This window comes from Eretmochelys imbricata, chromosome 2 (assembly GCF_965152235.1).
Source record: "Eretmochelys imbricata isolate rEreImb1 chromosome 2, rEreImb1.hap1, whole genome shotgun sequence".
Lineage (NCBI taxonomy): Eukaryota > Metazoa > Chordata > Testudines > Cheloniidae > Eretmochelys > Eretmochelys imbricata.
In genome coordinates this window covers 222,004,896-222,026,255 of record NC_135573.1, presented here as the reverse complement: position 1 = coordinate 222,026,255, position 21,360 = coordinate 222,004,896, and the positions used below count along the sequence as shown (strand labels likewise).

The 21,360-nt window shown below is 45.1% G+C and overlaps 1 protein-coding gene across 1 annotated transcript in view; it reads left to right on the top strand.

Annotated features, from left to right (window-relative positions):
• Positions 1-222: 222 nt before the first annotated feature.
• Positions 223-21,360, top strand: part of COL1A2 (collagen type I alpha 2 chain) — a 127,049-nt gene continuing 105,911 nt past the window's right edge. Inside the window, exon 1 of the mRNA XM_077808748.1 lies at positions 223-483. Coding sequence (XP_077664874.1) covers positions 223-483 — 261 coding nt within the window. The remainder of the gene's footprint in view (positions 484-21,360) is intronic.

Below are 21,360 nucleotides of genomic sequence, written 5' to 3'. Positions count from 1 at the left end.
ATTTCTTGATGAAATAAAAAAACGTTCTTCATAAACATGTATTAGAAAATTATAACACTCACCCATTCCCAGGTCGGCCAGCTGCCATTACCATGCCAAAACACTAGTAACAACAGAACTCTACAGGGGGAAAAAAGGGACCAGAACCACACCTAGCACAAATCACCAAAATCATGCCTGTTTTATGAGGACTTTGACTGGATTCTGGTCACTGCACGCAGGATGGAGCCAACAGTGGTGCATGAAGACTTGGTCAGCCAGGACAGTGTCCTGCTGGTCCCAGAATCGAGCTGTGGGACTGATGGGAGCCAACAGCAGGCATTGAGTGGGGACAATGAAGTCACTGTGTCTCTGGAACTAGCTCCAGAGCAGGCTTTGGAGCTGGAGCAGCAGGAGCACATTCTGGGACCATGGTTTGTCAGAGCTGATGCACCCACTGAGGAGCAGCTGCAGAGCCTGCGCGTTCCGAAGCACTGGGGATGTGTACAGTTTTGCTGGCCGTGCACGAGAGATTTTCCAAAAATCCAGGTTGTGCTGCTGTGACCAGGAAGTGCGTGCTTTGCAGAAGGTTTGTTCTGTTCAATCTCCTTTGCAAACACAGGAGGCTTTCTGCTGGTGTGTTTGCAGCTCGGTGGTCAGAAGACAATGTAAGTGTTGACACTGACTCATTGAGCTACTGCAGTACACCAAGGATGGTTGCTTCTGTTTTCAATAGAGTAGATTCAAGATTCTTGGGACAGAGAAGACAAAGGAAGATGGCCCATAGGATTGTGGGTTACTTTCTGGAGGACTCCCAGAACCTGAGTCAACTGGGACTGCCACTGCAAAGCAATAGGACTCAAGCCCTGGGTTAAGGCTTGACCTGTGCTCTGATCCAAGCCCTGGGTTAACACGATTTGTGTGTGGATGGAAGGGGGGTTAGGCTTGAACCTGAGTCTGAGCCCAAGCTTACGTTGCAGTGTAGACATATCCTTAGGGACCTGTGATGGGTCATGTATCACACACAGGCCCTGAATGGGTTAATGAGGGCCTGAGAAGACAATTAGGTTATCTGGCTGCATCTGGAATGTGAAGACCAGCTGGGCTGCAGCAGGCTAGTTAGCAGAGAGAGAGAAAGTTTGTAGCAGAAGGGGCTGTACAGAGAGGGTCTGCAGTCACTTTCTGAGAACAGAGCGTGAGGATATGTCTATGCTACAGCTTATGTCAATATAACATATGTTGGTCAGGGGTGTGAATAAGCCATCCCCTGAGTGACATAAGTTACACCGACCTAAGCGCCGGTGTGGACAGTGTTATGCGGGCAGGAGAGCTTCTCCTGCCAACATAACTTCCGCCGCTCGTTGGGAGTGGATTAGTTAAGCTGACAGGAGCGCTCTCTCCCGTTGGCTTAAAGCAGCTACACTGGAGAGCTTACAGCGGTATAGCTGCCTCAGTGCAGCTGCGCCATTGTAAGCTCTCCAGTGTAGCCATAGCCTTAATGAGGAGGAAGCCCTGGAGGGGAGTAAGTCCTGGGATCCTAGCCTGTCTAGAGAAGGCTGTGAAACAGCCAGGGGAGACAGAGTAGCTACCTATGGCTGGGGTAGCGCAGGCTCTGGCGGAGAGCCCAGGCAGGATCAGGATCTCAGGGGTCTGGGGGAGCCCTGAGAGGCATTTGAGAGAGCAGGCATTAAGGTCAAGCCAAAGGAGGGCAGAAGTGGGTTTTTGTTTATACGTTTATGCTCTGGTTTTGTTGGGGACTCCAGCGGAATGCCCTGTGAATCTCATCCCTAAGGAAAGGCTGAGTCTACAGAGGCTGCAGGGAAGCAGGCCTGAGAAAGCCTAGGTGGGGAGGAGCCCAGGGAGTCAGCAGCAAGGAGTCTGACTGAGACACCTTGGCTTCTGGTTATAGGGTGCCTGGGCTGGAAGTCATGTAGTGTGGGGGTGCAGGTTCCCCTACTAGCCACTGGAGAAGGTGGCATAAAGCCTCTCCTGATATAAAATGATCAGGACATTGGAAAGCCCTGAGACATGGTTCTGAGGTCCATGGGGCCAGGAAGAAAGGCCCTTAGGTACCTTCTCAAAAACAGCTATACTGAAATCAGCTAATATATTATTTCTGGCAAGAATTAATAAATATTATAAAGCCTGATGTGGCTAGTAGACAGAATACAGAAGTGTAACCAAGCAAGGCAACATCAAATGGAGGATTATCTTTACTGGTGAGCAAGAACCCAAACTAAAGACCTGGTTACCTAAAGTATGGTTATCTACTGAAATAAAAAAATAATCTGCTCTTTCTGGTTCAGATCTTTGTCTCTGCTCTCGTGGCATAAAGTAGACGGGAACCGAGCTGATTTGGCCCAGTGAGCATTCTCCAGGTAGGGGTAATCTCCAGATGGCATATAGAGCAGCTGCAATGGCTCTCTGTTGATGCCCCCACACACACCACAATTCGAAGCACAGGGGCATAGCTGGGAAAAAGAGGGCCTGGCCAAAGTGCTGCTGTGCTCTCGTGATCACTGGCTGCTGAAATGGTCCTTAGAATGTAATTTGGACATAATTTAACAAAGCCTTGAGGTTGCTCTGAACTATGCTAGAAGCTGGGCCAGCCTGTAATGAACCTCAGATCAGGGAGCCACAAGGTGAGACTATGCCACATTTACCCCTCCAACACGCACTCTCACCTACTCTAAGATATCTCACCCAGGGTGAGTCTAGCCTTATGTTGGTAATAGTACTACCGGAGTCTTCTAAAATAGAGATGGAAGAATACTACAAAAAAGGTTTAGATATTATCACTTTTTCATATCAGTACAACTGGATTTGCACTCTTTTCCTGCTCACTTTTAGGAAATAGTCGAGTGAACGAGCTTTGGTGGTGGGTATGTTTTAAATTAATTATTGAGGAAAATTCCTGAAAAGAGTGGTCAAATTTGTGAACCCAGAAGGGATGTGGGGTGCAGCAGGTGGTTTGGGGCTCAGGGCAGGGGTTTGGGGTGCAGGAGGGGGCTCAAAGCAGGGGATTAGGTGCAGCAGGGGGCTCAAGGCAGGCTAAGGGCAGGGGGTTGGGGTGCACAGTGCAGGAGGGGTTCAGGGTGTGGGCTCCGCCGTGCACTTCCCTCGCCTGTGGGTGTCACCCCTGAAGCTCCCATTGGTCCCGGTTCCCTGTTCCCGGCCAATGGGAGCTGAAGGGGGTGGTGCCTGCGGGCAAGGGCAGCGCACGAAGCCCTCTGCCACCCCCCATCCCCGAGGGGCCGTGGTTCCGGCCGCTTCTGGGAGCGGCACGGGGCCAGGGCAGGCAGAAGCCTGTCTTAGCCCCACTGCACCACGGGGCTGGCAATCCCACGGGCCAGATAGAAAGCCCTGATGGGCCAGATCCGGCCCATGGGCTGTAGTTTGCGCTCCTCTGCTCTGAGAGAACCTTGCTGGTGCCTAACTTAACATTTCTGGCTGATGTCCTAGAGTAAGTGTTGGTGGCATTGCCACAGGAACACCCAGACAAAAATGGACATGTTGGATAAAAGCTAGTTTGGATTCAGACAAGAACATAGTTCTAAGCCTTCCCTTATCATGAAAGAGCTACTTAACACAATGGATAAAGGAGGGTGCAGTTGCCATTCCACTCCCTGGGAGTCCCCAAGCAGAATTTTGACTGAGTCATCCAAAATTCTTCCTTTGGACTCCAGGTGCAGCTTAGCCCTCTGGACCTCCTTCAGAATGCCTTTGCTTGTAAAAGAAAAGCCAGATTCAATCCTTAAATGGGGACTTCAGATTCAGAACCTACCCCATAATTGTTCTTGATGCGCTGCTGTAGGAGGAGGTCTTTTTCTCTTTGGTAATATGGTTTTCCCTGTGGCAACCCTTATCTGTTCCTAGCATTGACTCTTGAACTTTAAAAATCAATCATTTGTTTAGTTTTAAGCACTGTCTTCCTCTTCTGCCAATAAGTCCCCTCTGAGCTCCTCTGTGAGGACCTGCTGTCACTTCCACTGACCTCTTTCCCCATGTACTTAAAAGATCCCATGGAAGTGAGTCCAGTCCTGATGGCTAAAACAGAAAGGTGTCTTCCTCAAACTATTCAAAGTGAACACACCACAGCCTGCTGATTTTAGCTCTTTGGCTTCCTATTCCTCCCTAACATTTGTAAAGTAAACTTCCATTTGCAGATTTCCAAATACTGTTCCAAGGTTTATGCAATTCCTTTAATTATGGCGTGAAGTATAGGCACAGGCATTCCAAGAAACCAACAATTACCTGGAACGTGTTATTAGAGAGAGAATTACGGAGGCCTGCTGCATCATTTGTGAAACATCATGAAAAGTAACTGAAGTAGAGAGTGCTGAAGATAGAGCTGGCTAGTTTGCAGTAATGCAGTTTGAAACATTTTTGAGGGATCATATTGCAATGCAACAGTGACATGATCGACTTAAGACCCAGATGCTCCTCAGGTCACCTTCGAGTTACCTGAAAGTACATGAAAAAGAATTTTTTCATCAGTTAAGTGAATACTGTACTTGAATAATCAGATATCGCTTATTTTAATATAACATAATTGGTGCATATTTTGTCCTCATGATGCACTAGAGCTCTTCCCTTGTTTTAAGATATTTGGTTTAGAAACAATGCAGTTACAGCTATTTGTAAATTCAGTACAGCACATGCTCCTCAGTTTGCTTTCCTTAACTTGTGTATATATTCAGAGCCCCATCTTTGCACATGTAGTTTTTTGACAATGGCAGGAGAGGATATGTGATAGAGATGGATTAAACCTACCAATGTTTTAGAACAAACTTTTTTATTATCATAAAGAGAAAATATATATCCAAATCTCCAGTATTCAGCAACAAAATGGCCCTCAATTCTGCAGCAAAATCTATCCAGTGACAACTGAACTTAGATTCTATGGTGCTCTGCTTAAATTTTAATTGGGCATACAGATCACAGGGTATTTTTCAGATCCTTGAGTGTATGGCTATAACTCAGAATCAGGTTTTGAACTGTGAATTTGCTTTGGACTGTCTTGTTAGTCATATGTAATGTCTGCTTTCCTTTCTCCATCCTCATGGCTGGGCAATACTGTACAGAGCTATTAAAGGGTGACCTCCAGGGTCATTCATTGTGAGGGAAGGAGGGAAATAGAAACTCAGCCGATTTACTACACATGTGAAACATGCCAGCTTAATGAACCAGGAGGCCGAAGTCCTCCATTTCTTCAAAAGAGTAGAATTGTACAAACAATGAGAGTGCAAACTTTCCCAGACTCTGTCGGTGTGCCTCAGCCCTGACATGGAAGGATCACCTCTAGGGGACAGTGCATAGTCCAGGATCCATTCCCACTCAGTCTACTCAGATTGCCAACCAAAATGCCTGTTGTGTTGGTGAATGGTTGTTTTTGCATAAGACGTGGATATCTGCCAACTCAAAACTAGGCTGAGACCACTAGCTCTGTTCACAAGGGCCCCCAATTAGAAATCCACCTCATATGTGGCATGTATGACTAACAATGCCCGGTTGCAAAGGTTGGAGAGAGTGCACAATAATGGAGAACACACTAAGGCTGTTGCAACATGTACAGTATTTATTCAGATTTCTTGGTATCTTTTTGAAAGATCAGAGCACAAAGCACAGGAGCCCACATTAGCATTACATTACTGATCACCAGGTCTTCCCAGCTATCATTCTGTGTCTGTTTTCCATTTGTGTTGACAAATCTGCTTGCCCTGCCTCCTTTGGGTCTGATAACTGAACTACATGAGAGGCAGGACCTTCAGGCACAACGCAAAGAAAGGAACCGCTCAGAGGCAAGAGGAGTGGAAGAAATGAAAAAGTGTGTTGGAAAAACAAAACACCTACAGTGTCTGAACCATCCACAGTGAGCTAGGAAGGGTTTATGGTTTTCCCTTTGAGCTTAGAAACTACACCAGCCCCACACCCACCTCAAACAGGAAACTCTTCTATTTCACTATTTGGAAAACCTGGCCGTTTCCTCCTCCACATTCCAGTGGTAATGCCTGCTGCTGTTCTTGGATATTATACCACGTTACTGCAAACCTCAGTATTCCTAATCGTTATTTGGAGAACTTCTTAAGTCCTGTTTGACTATCATTAAGTTTATTTACCTGTGGTACTCTGGTTCCTACAAGGGTTACTTCCCTCTCACCATTTTCTAATTTCAGTGCTAAGGGAATTCAGTGCTTCAAGGTTACTTGGACGATCAGTGATGTCAGTGACAAAAAAACAGAAAGCCCAAACTACAGAACATGTGTACTCAATGGTAGTAGGGCTCATTTTTTTTCAACCTTCATTGTAATCCCATGATCATTGTATCCCAGTGTACTCTTCCATAAATTATTTCCTCCTGTAGAAGGTGTGGGTCCTGGTTACTGTAAGCTAGAGCAGCATTGCCTGCAAAATTTCATCCCAGCTTGAACCTTCTACAAAGCTCACAAATTCACAATTGCATATAGCCCACTTTTTGATTATAATAGTCACACAATGGGGCTTTCTACACATCTAAATTGCCTGAAAGTCTGGCCCATGCTTATTCACATTAAACTAGGGCGTTTTATAGTGATAATCAAGGTGGGCCATTTCCAGCAGTTGACAAGAACATCTGAGGAACAGTGTGTGTGTGGGGGGGGGCATGGAATAAACATGGGGAAATAGTTTTACTTTGTGTAATGACCCATCCACTCCCAGTTTTTGTTCAAGCCTATTGTAGCCAAAATGTTCTCCTCACTGGTAGATTAACCTGTGTAAGGACCAACTGATGTACGGTGTACTCACATTAATGGTGGGATTCCCTCTGAGCACTTTTCCACTTGGCTTATCCAGAACACCTTATCCAGTTCTGGGAAAACACTTTATCCAGTTCTTTGGGATCCAAAAGAACTCAGTGTGACTCTAGATTTTGTCACCCAGGTGCTTTTATTTGACATACAGCAAAATTACACGGAGCTGATCAGGCTCAAGCATAGTGGGGTGGTATAGGGCGTACCACACATCCAAAGTTACTCAGCCCTGGTCTACACTGGGACTTTAGGTTGAATTTAGCAGCATTAAATCGATGTAAACCTGCACCCGTCCACACGATGAAGCCCTTTATTTCGACTTAAAGGGCTCTTAAAATCGATTTCCTTACTCCACCCCTGACAAGTGGATTAGCACTTAAATCGGCCTTGCTGGCTTGAATTTGGGGTACTGTGGACACAATTCGATGGTATTCGCCTCCGGGAGCTATCCCAGAGTGCTCCATTGTGACCGCTCTGGACAGCACTCTCAACTCAGATGCACTGGCCAGGTAGACAGGAAAAGAACCGCAAACTTTTGAATCTCATTTTCTATTTGGCCAGCGTGGCAAGCTGCAGGTGACCATGAAGAGCTCATCAGCAGAGGTGACCATGATGGAGTCCCAGAATCGCAAAAGAGCTCCAGCATGGACCGAACGGGAGGTACGGGATCTGATCGCTGTATGGGGAGAGGAATCCGTGCTATCAGAACTCCATTCCAGTTTTCGAAATGCCAAAACCTTTGTCAAAATCTCCCAGGGCATGAAGGACAGAGGCCATAACAAGGACACGAAGCAGTGGTGCGTGAAACTTAAGGAACTGAGACAAGCCTACCAGAAAACCAGAGAGGCGAACGGCCGCTCCGGGTCAGAGCGCCAAACGTGCCGCTTCTATGATGAGCTGCATGCCATTTTAGGGGGTTCAGCCACCACTACCCCACCGTATTGTTTGACTCCTTTAATGGAGATGGAGGCAATACGGAAGCAGGTTTTGGGGACGAAGAAGATGATGATGATGATGAGGTTGTAGATAGCTCACAGCAAGCAAGCGGAGAAACCGGTTTTCCCGATAGCCAGGAACTGTTTCTCACCCTGGACCTGGAGCCAGTACCCCCCGAACCCACCCAAGGCTGCCTCCTGGACCCAGCAGGCGGAGAAGGGACCTCTGGTGAGTGTACCTTTTAAAATACTACACATGGTTTAAAAGCAAGCATGTGAAAGGATTACTTTGCCCTGGCATTCGCGGCTCTCCTGGATGTACTCCCAAAGCCTTTGCAAAAGGTTTCTGGGGAGGGCAGCCTTATTGCGTCCTTCATGGTAGGACACTTTACCACTCCAGGCCAGTAACACGTACTCGGGAATCATTGTACAACAAAGCATTGCAGTGTATGTTTGCTGGCATTCAAACAACATCCGTTCTTTATCTCTCTGTGTTATCCTCAGGAGAGTGAGATATAATTCATGGTCACCTGGTTGAAATAGAGTGCTTTTCTTCAGGGGACACTCAGAGGAGCCCATTCCTGCTGGGCTGTTTGCCTGTGGCCACAGGGAGGGGGGAGGGTTGAGGGGGTAGCCACGCGGTGGGGGGAGGCAAAATGCGACCTTGTAACGAAAGCACATGTGCTATGTATGTAATGTTAACAGCAAGGTTTACCCTGAAAGAGTGTAGCCACTGTTTTATAAAATGTGTCTTTTTAAATACCGCTGTCCCTTTTTTTTTCTCCACCAGCTGCATGTGTTTCAATGATCACAGGATCTTCTCCTTCCCAGAGGCTAGTGAAGCTTAGAAAGAAAAAAAAACGCACTCGAGATGAAATGTTCTCCGAGCTCATGCTGTCCTCCCACACTGACAGAGCACAGACGAATGCATGGAGGCCAATAATGTCAGAGTGCAGGAAAGCACAAAATGACCGGGAGAAGAGGTGGCAGGCTGAAGAGAGTAAGTGGCGGGCTGAAGAGAGTAAGTGGCGGGCTGAAGACAGGACTGAAGCTCAAATGTGGTGGCAGTGTGATGAGAGGAGGCAGGATTCAATGCTGAGGCTGCTGGAGGACCAAACCAGTATGCTCCAGTGTATGGTTGAGCTGCAGCAAAGGCAGCTGGAGCACAGACTGCCACTACAGCCCCTGTGTAACCAACTGCCCTCATCCCAAAGTTCCATAGCCTCCACACCCAGATGCCCAAGAACGCAGTGGGGGGGCCACCGGCCAACCAGCCACTCCGCCACAAAGGATTGCCCAAAAAAAAAGAAGGCTGGCATTCAATAAATTTTAAAGTTGTAAACTTTTAAAGTGCTGTGTGGCATTTTCCTTCCCTCCTCCACCACCCCTCCTGGGCTACCTTGGTAGTCATCCCCCTATTTGTGTGATGAATGAATAAAGAATGCATGAATGTGAAGCAACAATGACTTTATTGCCTCTGCAAGCGGTGATTGAAGGGAGGAGGAGAGGGTGGTTAGCTTACAGGGAAGTAGAGTGAACCAAGGGGCGGGGGGTTTCATCAAGGAGAAACAAACAGAACTTTCACACCGTAGCCTGGCCAGTCATGAAACTGGTTTTCAAAGCTTCTCTGATGCGTACCGCGCCCTCCTGTGCTCTTCTAACCGCCCTGGTATCTGGCTGCACGTAACCAGCAGCCAGGCGATTTGCCTCAACCTCCCAGCCCACCATAAATGTCTCCCCCTTACTCTCACAGATATTGTGGAGCACACAGCTAGCAGTAATAACAGTGGGAATATTGGTTTCGCTGAGATCTAAGCGAGTCAGTAAACTGCGCCAGCGCGCCTTTAAACATCCAAATGCACATTCTACCACCATTCTGCACTTGCTCAGCCTGTAGTTGAACAGCTCCTGACTACTGTCCAGGCTGCCTGTGTACGGCTTCATGAGCCATGGCATTAAGGGGTAGGCTGGGTCCCCAAGGATACATATAGGCATTTCAACATCCCCAACAGCTATTTTCTGGTCTGGGAATAAAGTCCCTTCCTGCAGCTTTTGAAACAGACCAGAGTTCCTGAAGATGCAAGCGTCATGTACCTTTCCCGGCCATCCCACGCTGATGTTGGTGAAACGTCCCTTGTGATCCACCAGAGCTTGCAGCACTATTGAAAAGTACCCCTTGCGGTTTATGTACTCGGCGGCGTGGTGCTCCGGTGGCAAGATAGGGATATGGGTTCCGTCTATGGCCCCACCACAGTTAGGGAATCCCATTGCAGCAAAGCCATCCACTATGACCTGCACATTTCCCAGGGTCACTACCCTTGATATCAGCAGATCTTTGATTGCGTGGGCTACTTGCATCACAGCAGCCCCAACAGTAGATTTGCCCACTCCAAATTGATTCCCAACTGACCGGTAGCTGTCTGGCGTTGCAAGCTTCCACAGGGCTATCGCCACTCGCTTCTCAACTGTGAGGGCTGCTCTCATCTTGGTATTCATGCGCCTCAGGGCCGGGGAAAGCAAGTCACAAAGTTCCATGAAAGTGCCCTTACGCATGCGAAAGTTTCGCAGCCACTGGGAATCGTCCCAGACCTGCAACACTATGCGGTCCCACCAGTCTGTGCTTGTTTCCCGAGCCCAGAATCGGCATTCCACAGCATGAACCTGCCCCATTAGCACCATGATGCATGCATTGGCAGGGCCCATGCTTTCAGAGAAATCTGTGTCCATGTCCTGATCATTCACGTGACCGCGCTGACGTCGCCTCCTCGCCCAGTATCGCTTTGCCAGGTTCTGGTGCTGCATATACTGCTGGATAATGCGTGTGGTGTTTAATGTGCTCCTGATTGCCAAAGTGAGCTGAGCGGCCTCCATGCTTGCCTTGGTATGGCGTCCGCACAGAAAAAAGGCGCGGAACGATTGTCTGCCGTTGCTCTGACGGAGGGAGGGGCGACTGACGACATGGCTTACAGGGTTGGCTTCAGGGAGCTAAAATCAACACAGGGGGTGGCTTTACATCAAGGAGTATTTCAGGCAGGACTTCACGGAGGGTTCCAATAAGAAATGGTGCACCTAAGTTATTGTTCTTATTGGAACAAGGAGGTTAGTCTGGCCTCTGATTGATACATGGCTAGATTCATCTCGCTGCACCTTCTCTGTGAGTGACTGCAGTGTGACGTAGAGGAATGAGTCCCCTAGATGGGGGAGGGAGGGAAGCAAATGAATACAAAACAAATCTGGTCTATTTCTTGTTTTGATCCACTCCATCTATCTTTTACATCTTTGGCTGGCAGCAGACGGTGCAGAAGGACTGCATGCCATCCACATCTTATGGCTGCCCGGCAGAAGATGGTACAGTACGACTGCTAGCAATCTGTATCGCCTGCCTGCTCACCATAAGACGGTTCAATAGGACTGACTGCAGGACTAAAGAGAATGACCTGATCAAGTCACTCCAAATTTAGTCCCTGCGCCCATGTCTGCCCAGGCGCTCCCAGGTCATACAGGTGAAAAGACATTGTGGAGCATCATAGGTTTAAAAAAAGGTAATGTCTGAAACAGCCCTTATTGGGGACCCAAAAGCCAAAATAACATGCAGTCTAAATTCTGGTTAGTGTTACTGGAGTGGCCTGGGTTGGGGAAGAAGTATCAGGATTACTTAGACTGTAAGCTCTTTGGGGCAGGGACTGTCTTTTTGTTCTGTGTTCGTACAGCATCTAGCACAATGGGAGCCTGGTCCATGACTGGGGCGCCTAGACATTAAGACAATAAATAATAACAGGAAGTCTCTCTCCTCTCACGCAATCAGTGAGGACCAGACAGAATCTATTATATAACTGTCTAATGAGCCCATTACTGTGGTATCAAGGCTACCACTGATGCTCTTTGAGGGGGACCAGAGGAGAGCAGGTGCAACCAGAAGGATTCCAGAGCCCTGGGATCAGCTGAGTTAAGGCATATCTAGCACTGAGAGACCCACATTAGAAATCTCTCCTATTGAAGTTGTTCCACTTTAATTAATTAAATATTAATTGGGCCAGAGCAAGAGTTAGAATGACCCTATGGTGAGCATGCTCCCCTGAGCAGTGGCAGAGCCCTGTTCATATTCCCTCTCCTCGTCAGACAGAGCAGGGAATTGAACGAGGGTCTCCCCGGCCCCAGCCCAGTACCCTAGCCACTAGGCTAAAGATTATATGAGAAGTCACCCCTCTCTACTCACCCATCCCTGACTGTTTTATGTGGTATTAGGGGAGCCTCTGATTAGGCCCTGTGCACAACTTAGGCAACTAAATGCCTAGCACCCTCTTGTTTGTGAGTCACATGCAGAGTTACATGCTGAACCCCAAGGCCAGGTTTTTAGCACATACCCTTTTCATTGGCATCTCGCCTGAGCTAGCTTAAATGGCTCCCCGCCTAGCAAACTGGATCACATTCTAAGGCTCCTGTCTCTCCCCATTCATCATAGGGAGTCTAGGTATCTAACTCAGGCTTAGACTGCTGGAAATGGCCCACCTTGATCATCACTACAAAAGGTTCCCCCTTCCCCGCCCTCCGCTCTCCTGCTGGTAATAGCTCACCTTACCTGATCACTCTCATTACAGTGTGTATGGTAACACCCATTGTTTCATGTTCTCTATGTATATAAATCTCCCCACTGTATTTTCCACTGAATGCATCCGATGAAGGGAGCTGTCGCTCACGAAAGCTTATGCTCAAATAAATTGGTTAGTCCAAATACTCCTTTTCTTTTTGCGAACTCAGGCTTTGTGGATCACAAGTGTTGTTTCCGTGATTTTCCAGGCACCTAGAAGTTAGGCATTGTGATGCTCAGCAGCACAATGTCTAAATCTCTGTTGTGAATCAGGGCCCAAGTGACTTGCCTAAATCAACATCACAAGTCAGTGATAGTGGCAGGAATAGAACTCAGTTGTTTCTTGCACTACTCTACTAATACAGCATAAGAACTTGCCTTTATGTCGTGCTTTTCATGTAGTGCTCAAGGACCTTTGTAATAGTGGGCAAATAGCATTCTCCCAATTTTACAGATGGAGAAACTGAAGCACAGAGGTCTAGCACTGATGGTGTTTCTGAACAGTGGAACTGGATGTAAGCATAGGAGTCCGAAGAGAGCCATTACTGCTGTCTCCCTTCAAACCTTGTGTGTTTTGCAGGTATGGAGAGAATGGGTGGTGAGTTAGCTATTTATCAACCTGTTATGTTTAGCAACTTTAAGAATGCCTAGTGTGTGTGATGGGGATGAGGTGTTGTCCCAGGGTAACTACATATATCATTTATTAACAATTTCAGTTGGGAAGACTTGTAATTGTATTCTGGACTATATCGGATTCTGACTGTGTGGCAGAGTAAATTTTCCTTTGTAGACATTTTGAAAAGGATTTAAATTAGTTTGGTCCTCAGCAGAGTAATAAAGAATCAAGTTTCTAAGTCTCAGCATCATCAGACATGCTATGCAGAAGGAGGACATAGGAGAGGGATGGAGGTAGTCAGAAAAGCAGGAAAGTGGGAGTACCCCCGCATCATTTAGCTGGCTGTTACCACTGCATTCAAGGCATAAATTGGCAGGCACTATTGGAAGGACACTGCAGCACTCTACCCCTCTACTGTTGGCTGCAGTGGGAAAGCAGTGTATCCACAGGGAAACTAATCTGAAGATTGAATAGGATCCAAAAGATTAGCATTCAGTTGTAACCCAACTCTTGTAGTTACTGTCTCTTTTTAATGCTAAATTATAGCACTGTATCTTACTGTACCAATGTAATCGCTAGCAAATGTTCTAGCTGTTGCTCTTTGAAGTTAGAGAGAAGCTAGAATTTTCAGCTGTTGCTGTGGAAAAACAGAGCAAAATAAAAGAAATTTGAACTCACAAAATATGGGGGCAAGAGGGCTGGGGCTTCTTTTGACATGTGGCGGGGGGGGGGGAAGAGGAGATATTTCAGAAGAGAGAGTTGGAATTGTCTTTGGGAGGTAAAGGGGTGGAATTATTTTCTTGCTTGCACATTCATCAGACCAACTCCAGTTTAGAAAAGCAGCATTTGATTGGCTTAGATATTGTTTAAAAAAAAGCAGAAATTCCATCCTGCTTTAATCATTGTCCACTGCAAGTTTCTTTAATGACTTCCAGCTGCATTCTTTTTAGGCTATTGTTTCAGCACAGCTTCCAGGCAAAATTTGGATCTGTTACCATACAAAAAAAATCCTTACTCTGCCCTCCACTCTCTAACAGAAAACAGATTCTACTTTGGTTATATAAATATGTGATGAGCTGGAGAAATAAAATGTCCGCCGCTGACTTTCTTCAGTCTCCATGAAGCCTTTCATTAGGGAGCAAAGGAAAATAAGAAAAACAAAGATAGGCACATGAATCCCTATGCTGGAAAAGTGGGATTTCTTCTCTATTTAAATGGAGATGTATTTCTAGGTACAACAGTACAGTAAAATTGAGTTTAAAAAAATCCTCTCACTCTATGTAACTGCAACATGCCTTTGAATAATACATATATTGATTTATGATGGGAAGCACTGGACTGGGTCTCAGGCCTTGGTTCTATTCCTGGCTCTGACACTTGATTTCTAGGTGACCTCGGGCAGGTCACTGCGCTGTGCCTCAGTTTCCCCATCTGTCACAATATTTTTAAAAACACTTTTTTCCACTTAAAAGTCATTTTTCATAGCTGAGCTGGTTAGTGGGGCAGCAGGTTATATAGCAGTAGTATATAAAATAGCCATGCCAGGCTGGTACATATTCTAAACCCCATGGCATATGTAAGGTACCATGGTTCCATTTAAGCATTAACTCTTTAAGTGAAAAGGAAGTTTGTAATAAAAGCAAAACTAACATCACCTGCATATTGCTAATGGGGGGTTTCTAAACTGGTATAGTGAACCTCACAAATTCTAATCTGGAAGAAACGGGGAAAAACTTCCCTTTAGTGAAGTTCCTTGTAATTGTCTGGGACTTAAATTTAATTCCAGATGATAGGCATAGATGCTCCCCCTAGCCTAGAGTATGGCTTAATGATTACTTGAACCTCAGGTACAAAAAAATAATCCAGTTTACTCTGAACTTGTATGATCCTGAAGCTATGTAGGACTCTCTGCTACAATCTTTTCAATTAATCCGATACAGTGAACATGTTCTTTTTGCCATTTGAAATAATGGCCCAAAATAGACAAGGATGTTAGAGCCTTACTTGTGCCCTAAGCAATGTTTGACAGTGCAGGAAGGATTCAGATGTCTAGTGGTTAGAGCAGAGGACTGTATCAGGAGATGTGGATTCTATTCCTAAGATTTTTTATAAATGGCTAAAAATTTTGGATGTCTCAATTTTGTGGGGATTCCCCAATATGAAACACCTTACAGGGATCTGATTTTAATAGGGTAGGTGCTCAGCATTCTCTGAAAATCAAGTCACTTTAGGTGTCTCAAGTTGGATACCCAAAATCTGGGGCACCAAAAATCACTGGTTAGTTCTTCAGCTAACATTTTCAAAAGTTTCTACTAATTTTGGGAGCGTCAGGTGTTAACTTGGTTTGCAATTTCAGAGTTCCTGGACACCCATAGCTTTTATTGATGTCAGTTGGAGTGGTGAGTATTCAGCAAAATATCCAAGTTCTCAAATTTGGCACACACACATTTAGTGGACACTTGAAAAAAGTGGACACACTGCAAAGTGCTTTAAGATGCTTGAGTGAATGTGGCTACGTAAGGCTTACCTTTTTCTTTTTGAATCAGAGACAGCCATGTTGCACGGAGAGCAGAATCACATGGGTCTTATAAAAAATTCTGAGGCAAATAAGCTTTTTAAAGCAAATGCAATTATCCCAGTAATTCCTACAAATGCATGGAGTGGAAAATACAGTAGCAGGTATATATACATAGTACATGAAAAGATGGGAGTTGCCTTACCAAATGAGGGGTCAGTCTAACGAGATGGTATTCTACTGTTAATTAAATTCTCGTTGGGAGTTGCTTTACCAAGTGGGGGGTCAGTCTAGATTAGGCAGCAGCTGAGTAATGGTTTTAAGAAAGTCAGTGACACCTAAATGTTGTACTTGGGCACCTAAGTCCCTTTCTGGATCTAGCCCCTGTTGCCTCACTGATTCTTTTCTCCTCTGCCCTCCCCTCACATGGGGATGGCTGGGCACATAAGGGCCCTAGAGAATCTACTCCAGCGATTGGTTTTTAATACATTCTCCAAAGCTGCTCTTCAGCTGCATTGTGGCCTGGATGGAGGATTCCTCTGCACATCCTGCTCCCTGCTCATTTGCTCAGCCCCCAGCCTGGCTATTTGGGAGGGGCATGAGCAATGAGTTTTGATGCAATTGGAAACCTCAACAGAAAGGCTAAGAAAGCATTAGGCTCTCTCTCTCACTCCAGATCAGGACACCTTAGCAGAGCAGTGTGAGAAAACTTTAACTGTAGCTGCCTATGCTGTAGGGCATTTCAGTCTCTAGGCCTGCCAGATTGGGCCCATTCATTGACATCTAGAGCTGGTCACATTTTTTCACATAAAAAGTTGCTTAATAAAAAAGGTCTTATTTTAAAAATGGACATTTTTACAAAAAATTGTCAGTTTTATAGCAACTCTGTGTGTTACAAAATTTTCCATTATATTTTTGCAAATCTTTTACTAAAAATCATTTAAAATTATAAATGTTTCATTTACCAAAAACATTTTCTTACTAAAAACCATACTTTTGAGAAATGAAAAGTTTCAAAGCCCTTTTTGGTTTAAAAATAAAATCAAGGAAAATTTAGCAAAATAAAATGGGTGTGACCCAAACCTTGCAAACAGAAACAAATTCGAAAATTTGAATTTTTTTGTGAAATCATTTTCCTGGTGTTTGACCAGCTCTACTGATATCAAATCAATTTTTGAAAATTCCTGTTTTACTTTAAAGTACACCTCTACCCCCATATAACGGGGTCCTCGGGAGCCAAAAAAAAAATCTTACTGTGTCATAGGTGAAACCGTGTTATATCGAACTTGCTTTGGCCTCGAGTATTTCTGATATTAATAGTCACTTCCCACCCCAGACTGACCCCTCAGAACCCCTGACCCATCCAACCCCCCCCGTCTCCCGCTCCCTGTCTCCTGACTGCCCCAAACCCTATCCACACCCCCGTCCCCTAACAGGCACCCTGGGACTCCCATGCCCTATCCAATGCCCCCGTTCCCCATCCCCAACCGCCCCACCCCACTCAACCCCCCCGTCTCCTGACTGCCCCCCCAAGACCCTCTGCCCCTTATCCAACCTCTTGGCCCCTGCCTGGCACCCTTAACACGCCGTTCAGAGCAGTGTGTCGGAGCCAGACACACTGACTTGCTGACCTACCGGAGCATGCAGCCCCGCCCCCCAGAATGCTGCTTTACCACGTTATATACGAATTCGTGTTATATCAGGTCGCGTTATATCGGGATAGAGGTGTATTTAAAGACTTCTAATTATTCAAACTGGTACATAACTGTAGCATATCTGAACAGCTCAAGTACGAAGGGATATTTAACAAAGGCTATCTCTAGATTTTATCCAGTCTTGAGCCCATAGCAAGACCCCAATATACAGTATGATTTGTATCTCCTTGACACGTCACAAAATGAAACAAGCAGTTTTCTCTTGGCCAAGTTCCTACATGAGATTCCTTTTATCTGAATCTGCACAGTGCGTCCCAGTCCCTGACTCTATCCTGGCTAAATCTGCATGTGTTTTCCAGATGAAAATTTAACTGCACAGCAATGTGAACTAAGCTCAGATTTTAAGTTTAAAAAAAAACCTGCCACATATAGTGTTTGTATTGTGGCAAAGTGCAGGGAAACTTTTTTTCCCCTGCTTTAAAAAAGCCAAACATTTACTGTTCATTAAAATTGCTCTTCCCAATCCCGCTTTAGAGACTATTGCTCATGTTGTATGCACTTTTCCTTCTTGGGGAAAAATGCACAGGTTTTCTCTAGCTGCAAAGCAGTGGTGCTAAATAAAAGTTTCTTTTTCAACCAAAACCATGCAACTGAGCAAATATCCTTTCCTGTAGTTTTGTGTTATTTCCTTGTGAATGTTAAAAACAACACTGTATCATGTGTCGTCGTAGCCCTGTTGGCCCCAGGATATTAGAGAGACATGGTGGAGGAACTAACTGAAACACTATAATCCAGGGGCAGTCAATTATTTTTTGTCAAGGTCCAAATTTATTGGTCAAGGTATAGTCAAGATCCAGACTCCAGAGAAAATGATGACAAAAATGATAATAAGTAAATAAAAATATTTTTGAGTCTGTTTAAAAATGTCTGGGGATCTGGATTTGGCCCACAGTCCACTTATTGACTTCCCCTGCTAGCCTAGGTGCCTTATCTAACTTTGACCCCTGCACATAAATAAGTTTGCGTTTGTAAAGAGCTGAACACCTTGGAAATACTATAACTGATAAGGAATGAAAACCCTTTTGCAACTTGAGCTAAAGTGAACAAATGCATGAAAAGGAATGTACAAATCTCCTGTTCCATTGTGAAAAAGAAAAGAGAACTATCTTTCTTTGGGCTCCAGACCAAACAATAGGAAAGAAAAATGCACTTGGAAAGAATGTTGGCAAAACATGTGCCTATGTGCTAAAGTTGCAAACGTTTTAACAGAGTGCAAGAAAACCTGCAGGTTGAAAGGCTAAAGATTTTTTTTCCCCTCCTCCTGAATCTCCATAACACCATTCCAGGGATTTGAGAACTGCAGGATGACGTGGAGCAGGGGGGTCATAAAATCCTGTTAGAAGAGTGTTCCATAGCCTGGATTTACTCAGAGCAGGTCTAGGCACTTAAAATTAAAAGTCCCAGGGAGTGAGTCATTTTGCCTTGTAGCCTACCACCACTCTCCCTGAAAAAAGGAGCAGGCAGAGCCTACGAAAAGAGAGTCAAAGATTTCCCTCCCTTGCAAATTTTGGGCCCGATCTTGCTGGAACAGCAAGAACTTAGTTTATGTATTTGAGGGGGGTGAGGCAATAAATAACAGTTCATCAATCCTGAAGTCTGGCAATTCTAAGCATTCATAGGACAGACCTTACCATTTAGCAAAATCTGAAGAAATCTTGGTGATACATATTCTGTATCTCTTTTTACTTGCTTTTAATTTGGAATTTCTGAATCCCTTGGTGTTGTGTTTGTCACAAAAGACAGCATGAATACTGTATAACTGGGAAGTGGTTCAGTCAGTTGCCACGTCTGTAGAGATCCAGTGCACAAAAGGGGAGGCGGAGGTAACAGAAATACCTTCTATTTGACAAACGAAAAAGAACTAACTAGGGCGGCTTGGAATTCCCAGTGCCACATCAGCAAGAGTGGAATCCTTGCAGTCCAGATTTCTTAAAACAATACAGAATGTGGCATATACAGAATAAAGATTAGTCACCGCATAAAGCTGTCATTTTTGTCTCCAAAATCCTGTGCATTGTGCCTCCCTGCCTCACTGCCCACACCTTCCAACTCAAAATTTATATGTAAAATTTCAAACTTCAAACCTGAAAGCCTAAAAATAAGTCACCTAAACCCATACATGAATATCTTAGGTACACTCTCCATTATGAGAGTATCTGAACCTCACAATCTTTAATATATTTTCCTCAAAACACTCCTGTAAATTGGGAAGAACTGAGACATAGAAACTGAGTGACCTGTCCAATGGCAAACCGGAAGTCTGTGGCAGAGCAGTCAATTGAACCTGGGTTCCAGGTGAGCCCTAACTGTGGATCATCCTTCCTCTCTTTTCTTTAGAAACAGAAATGAAAGTGGTCTGATTTTCAGATGTGCTGAGCCTCAGCTAAAGTCAGTGGGAGTTCTGGATGCTCAGCACATCATCTGTAAATCAGGCCACTTTTATTTAGATGCTTACATATGGGTTTAGGTGCCTAAGTTTTGGCAACCAGATGTGAAAAATGTGGCCATTTTATGTATGTGAACTCTTTTAGGCTCTAGTTCCTATCTTCAGGCTGCTTCCTGTCCCCCTCCCCCCCCCCCCCGACTTAGTAAGTAAAATAAAAATTAGAAATGAATATTTCTGAATCATTTTTGATGAGAGAACAGATTTGCATTTCCTTTAAAATATTTGTATACACCTTCTGATGATAGATGTTATAATACTATATTACTTATAAAATTTTACAGGATGCTTTCCAAATACTCAGTCCCTGCCCTGCTGAGCATACAATCTAAATATACCGAAAGCCTAATTAGGACTTGTCTACACACAGTTTTTGCACCAATTTAACAAGAGAGGTTTAGAAGCTATTAATAGATCAATGCAATTCCCTAGTGTGGATGCAGTTATGCCTTCATACAGGTGTTTGATATAGGGAGCAAAGTTAGCACTGCCTAAAGTTAAGGTTGCCCAGCACTTTTCACTGTAAGGCCCTGTGTTTAGTTGTTTATAACTTTGCTAAACTTTAAATATTAGGGTGAAATTTTCCATGACTCAGGCTTAATTTTTCTGGAACATTTCAGTTAAAATGGTTGAGTTGTTTCTGAAAAAAAGATTAGCAAAAAATACATTGTTTTGCCCATGTTAATAAAATCATAGAATCATAGAATATCAGGGTTGGAAGGGACTTCAGGAGGTCATCTAGTCCAACCCCCTGCTCAAAGCAGGACCGATCCCCGACTAAATCAGCCCAGCCAGGGCTTTGTCAAGCCTGACCTTAAAAACCTCTAAGGAAGGAGATTCCACCACCTCCCTAGGTAACGCATTCCAGTTTCACCACCCTCATAGTGAAAAAGTTTTTCCTAATATCCAACCTAAACCTCCCCCATTGCAACTTGAGACTGTTACTCCTTGTTCGGTCATCTGGTACCACTGAGAACAGTCTAGATCCATCTTCTTTGGAACCCCCTTTCAGGTAGTTGAAAGCAGCTATCAAATCCCCCCTCATTCTTCTCTTCTGAAGACTAAACATCCCCAGTTCGCTCACCCTCTCCTCAGAAGTCATGTGTTCCAGTCCCCTAATCATTTTTGTTGCCCTCCGCTGGACTCTTTCCAATTTTTCCATATCCTTCTTGTAGTGTGGGGCCCAAAACTGGACACAGTACTCCAGATGAGGCCTCACCAATGTCAAATAGAGAAGAATGATCACGTCCCTCGATCTGCTGGCAATGCCCCTACTTATACATCCAAAAATGCCATTGGCCTTCTTGGCAACAAAGGCACACTGTTGACTCATATCCAACTTCTCATCCACTGTAAGCCCTAGGTCCTTTTCTGTAGAACTGCTGCCGAGCCATTCGGTCCCTAGTCTGTAGCGGTGCATTGGATTCTTCCGTCCTAAGTGCAGGACTCTGCACTTGTCCCTGTTGAACCTCATCAGATTTCTTTTGGCCCAATCCTCCAATTTGTCTAGGTCCCTCTGTATCCTATCTCTACCCTCCAGCGTATCTACCACTCCGCCCAGTTTAGTGTCATCTGCAAACTTGCTGAGGGTGCAATCCACACCATCCTCCAGATCATTTATGAAGATATTGAACAAAACCAGCCCCAGGACCGACCCTTGGGGCACTCCACTTGATACCGGCTGCCAACTAGACATGGAGCCATTGATCACTACCCGTTGAGCCCGACAATCTAGCCAGCTTTCTATCCACCTTATAGTCCATTCATCCAGCCCATAC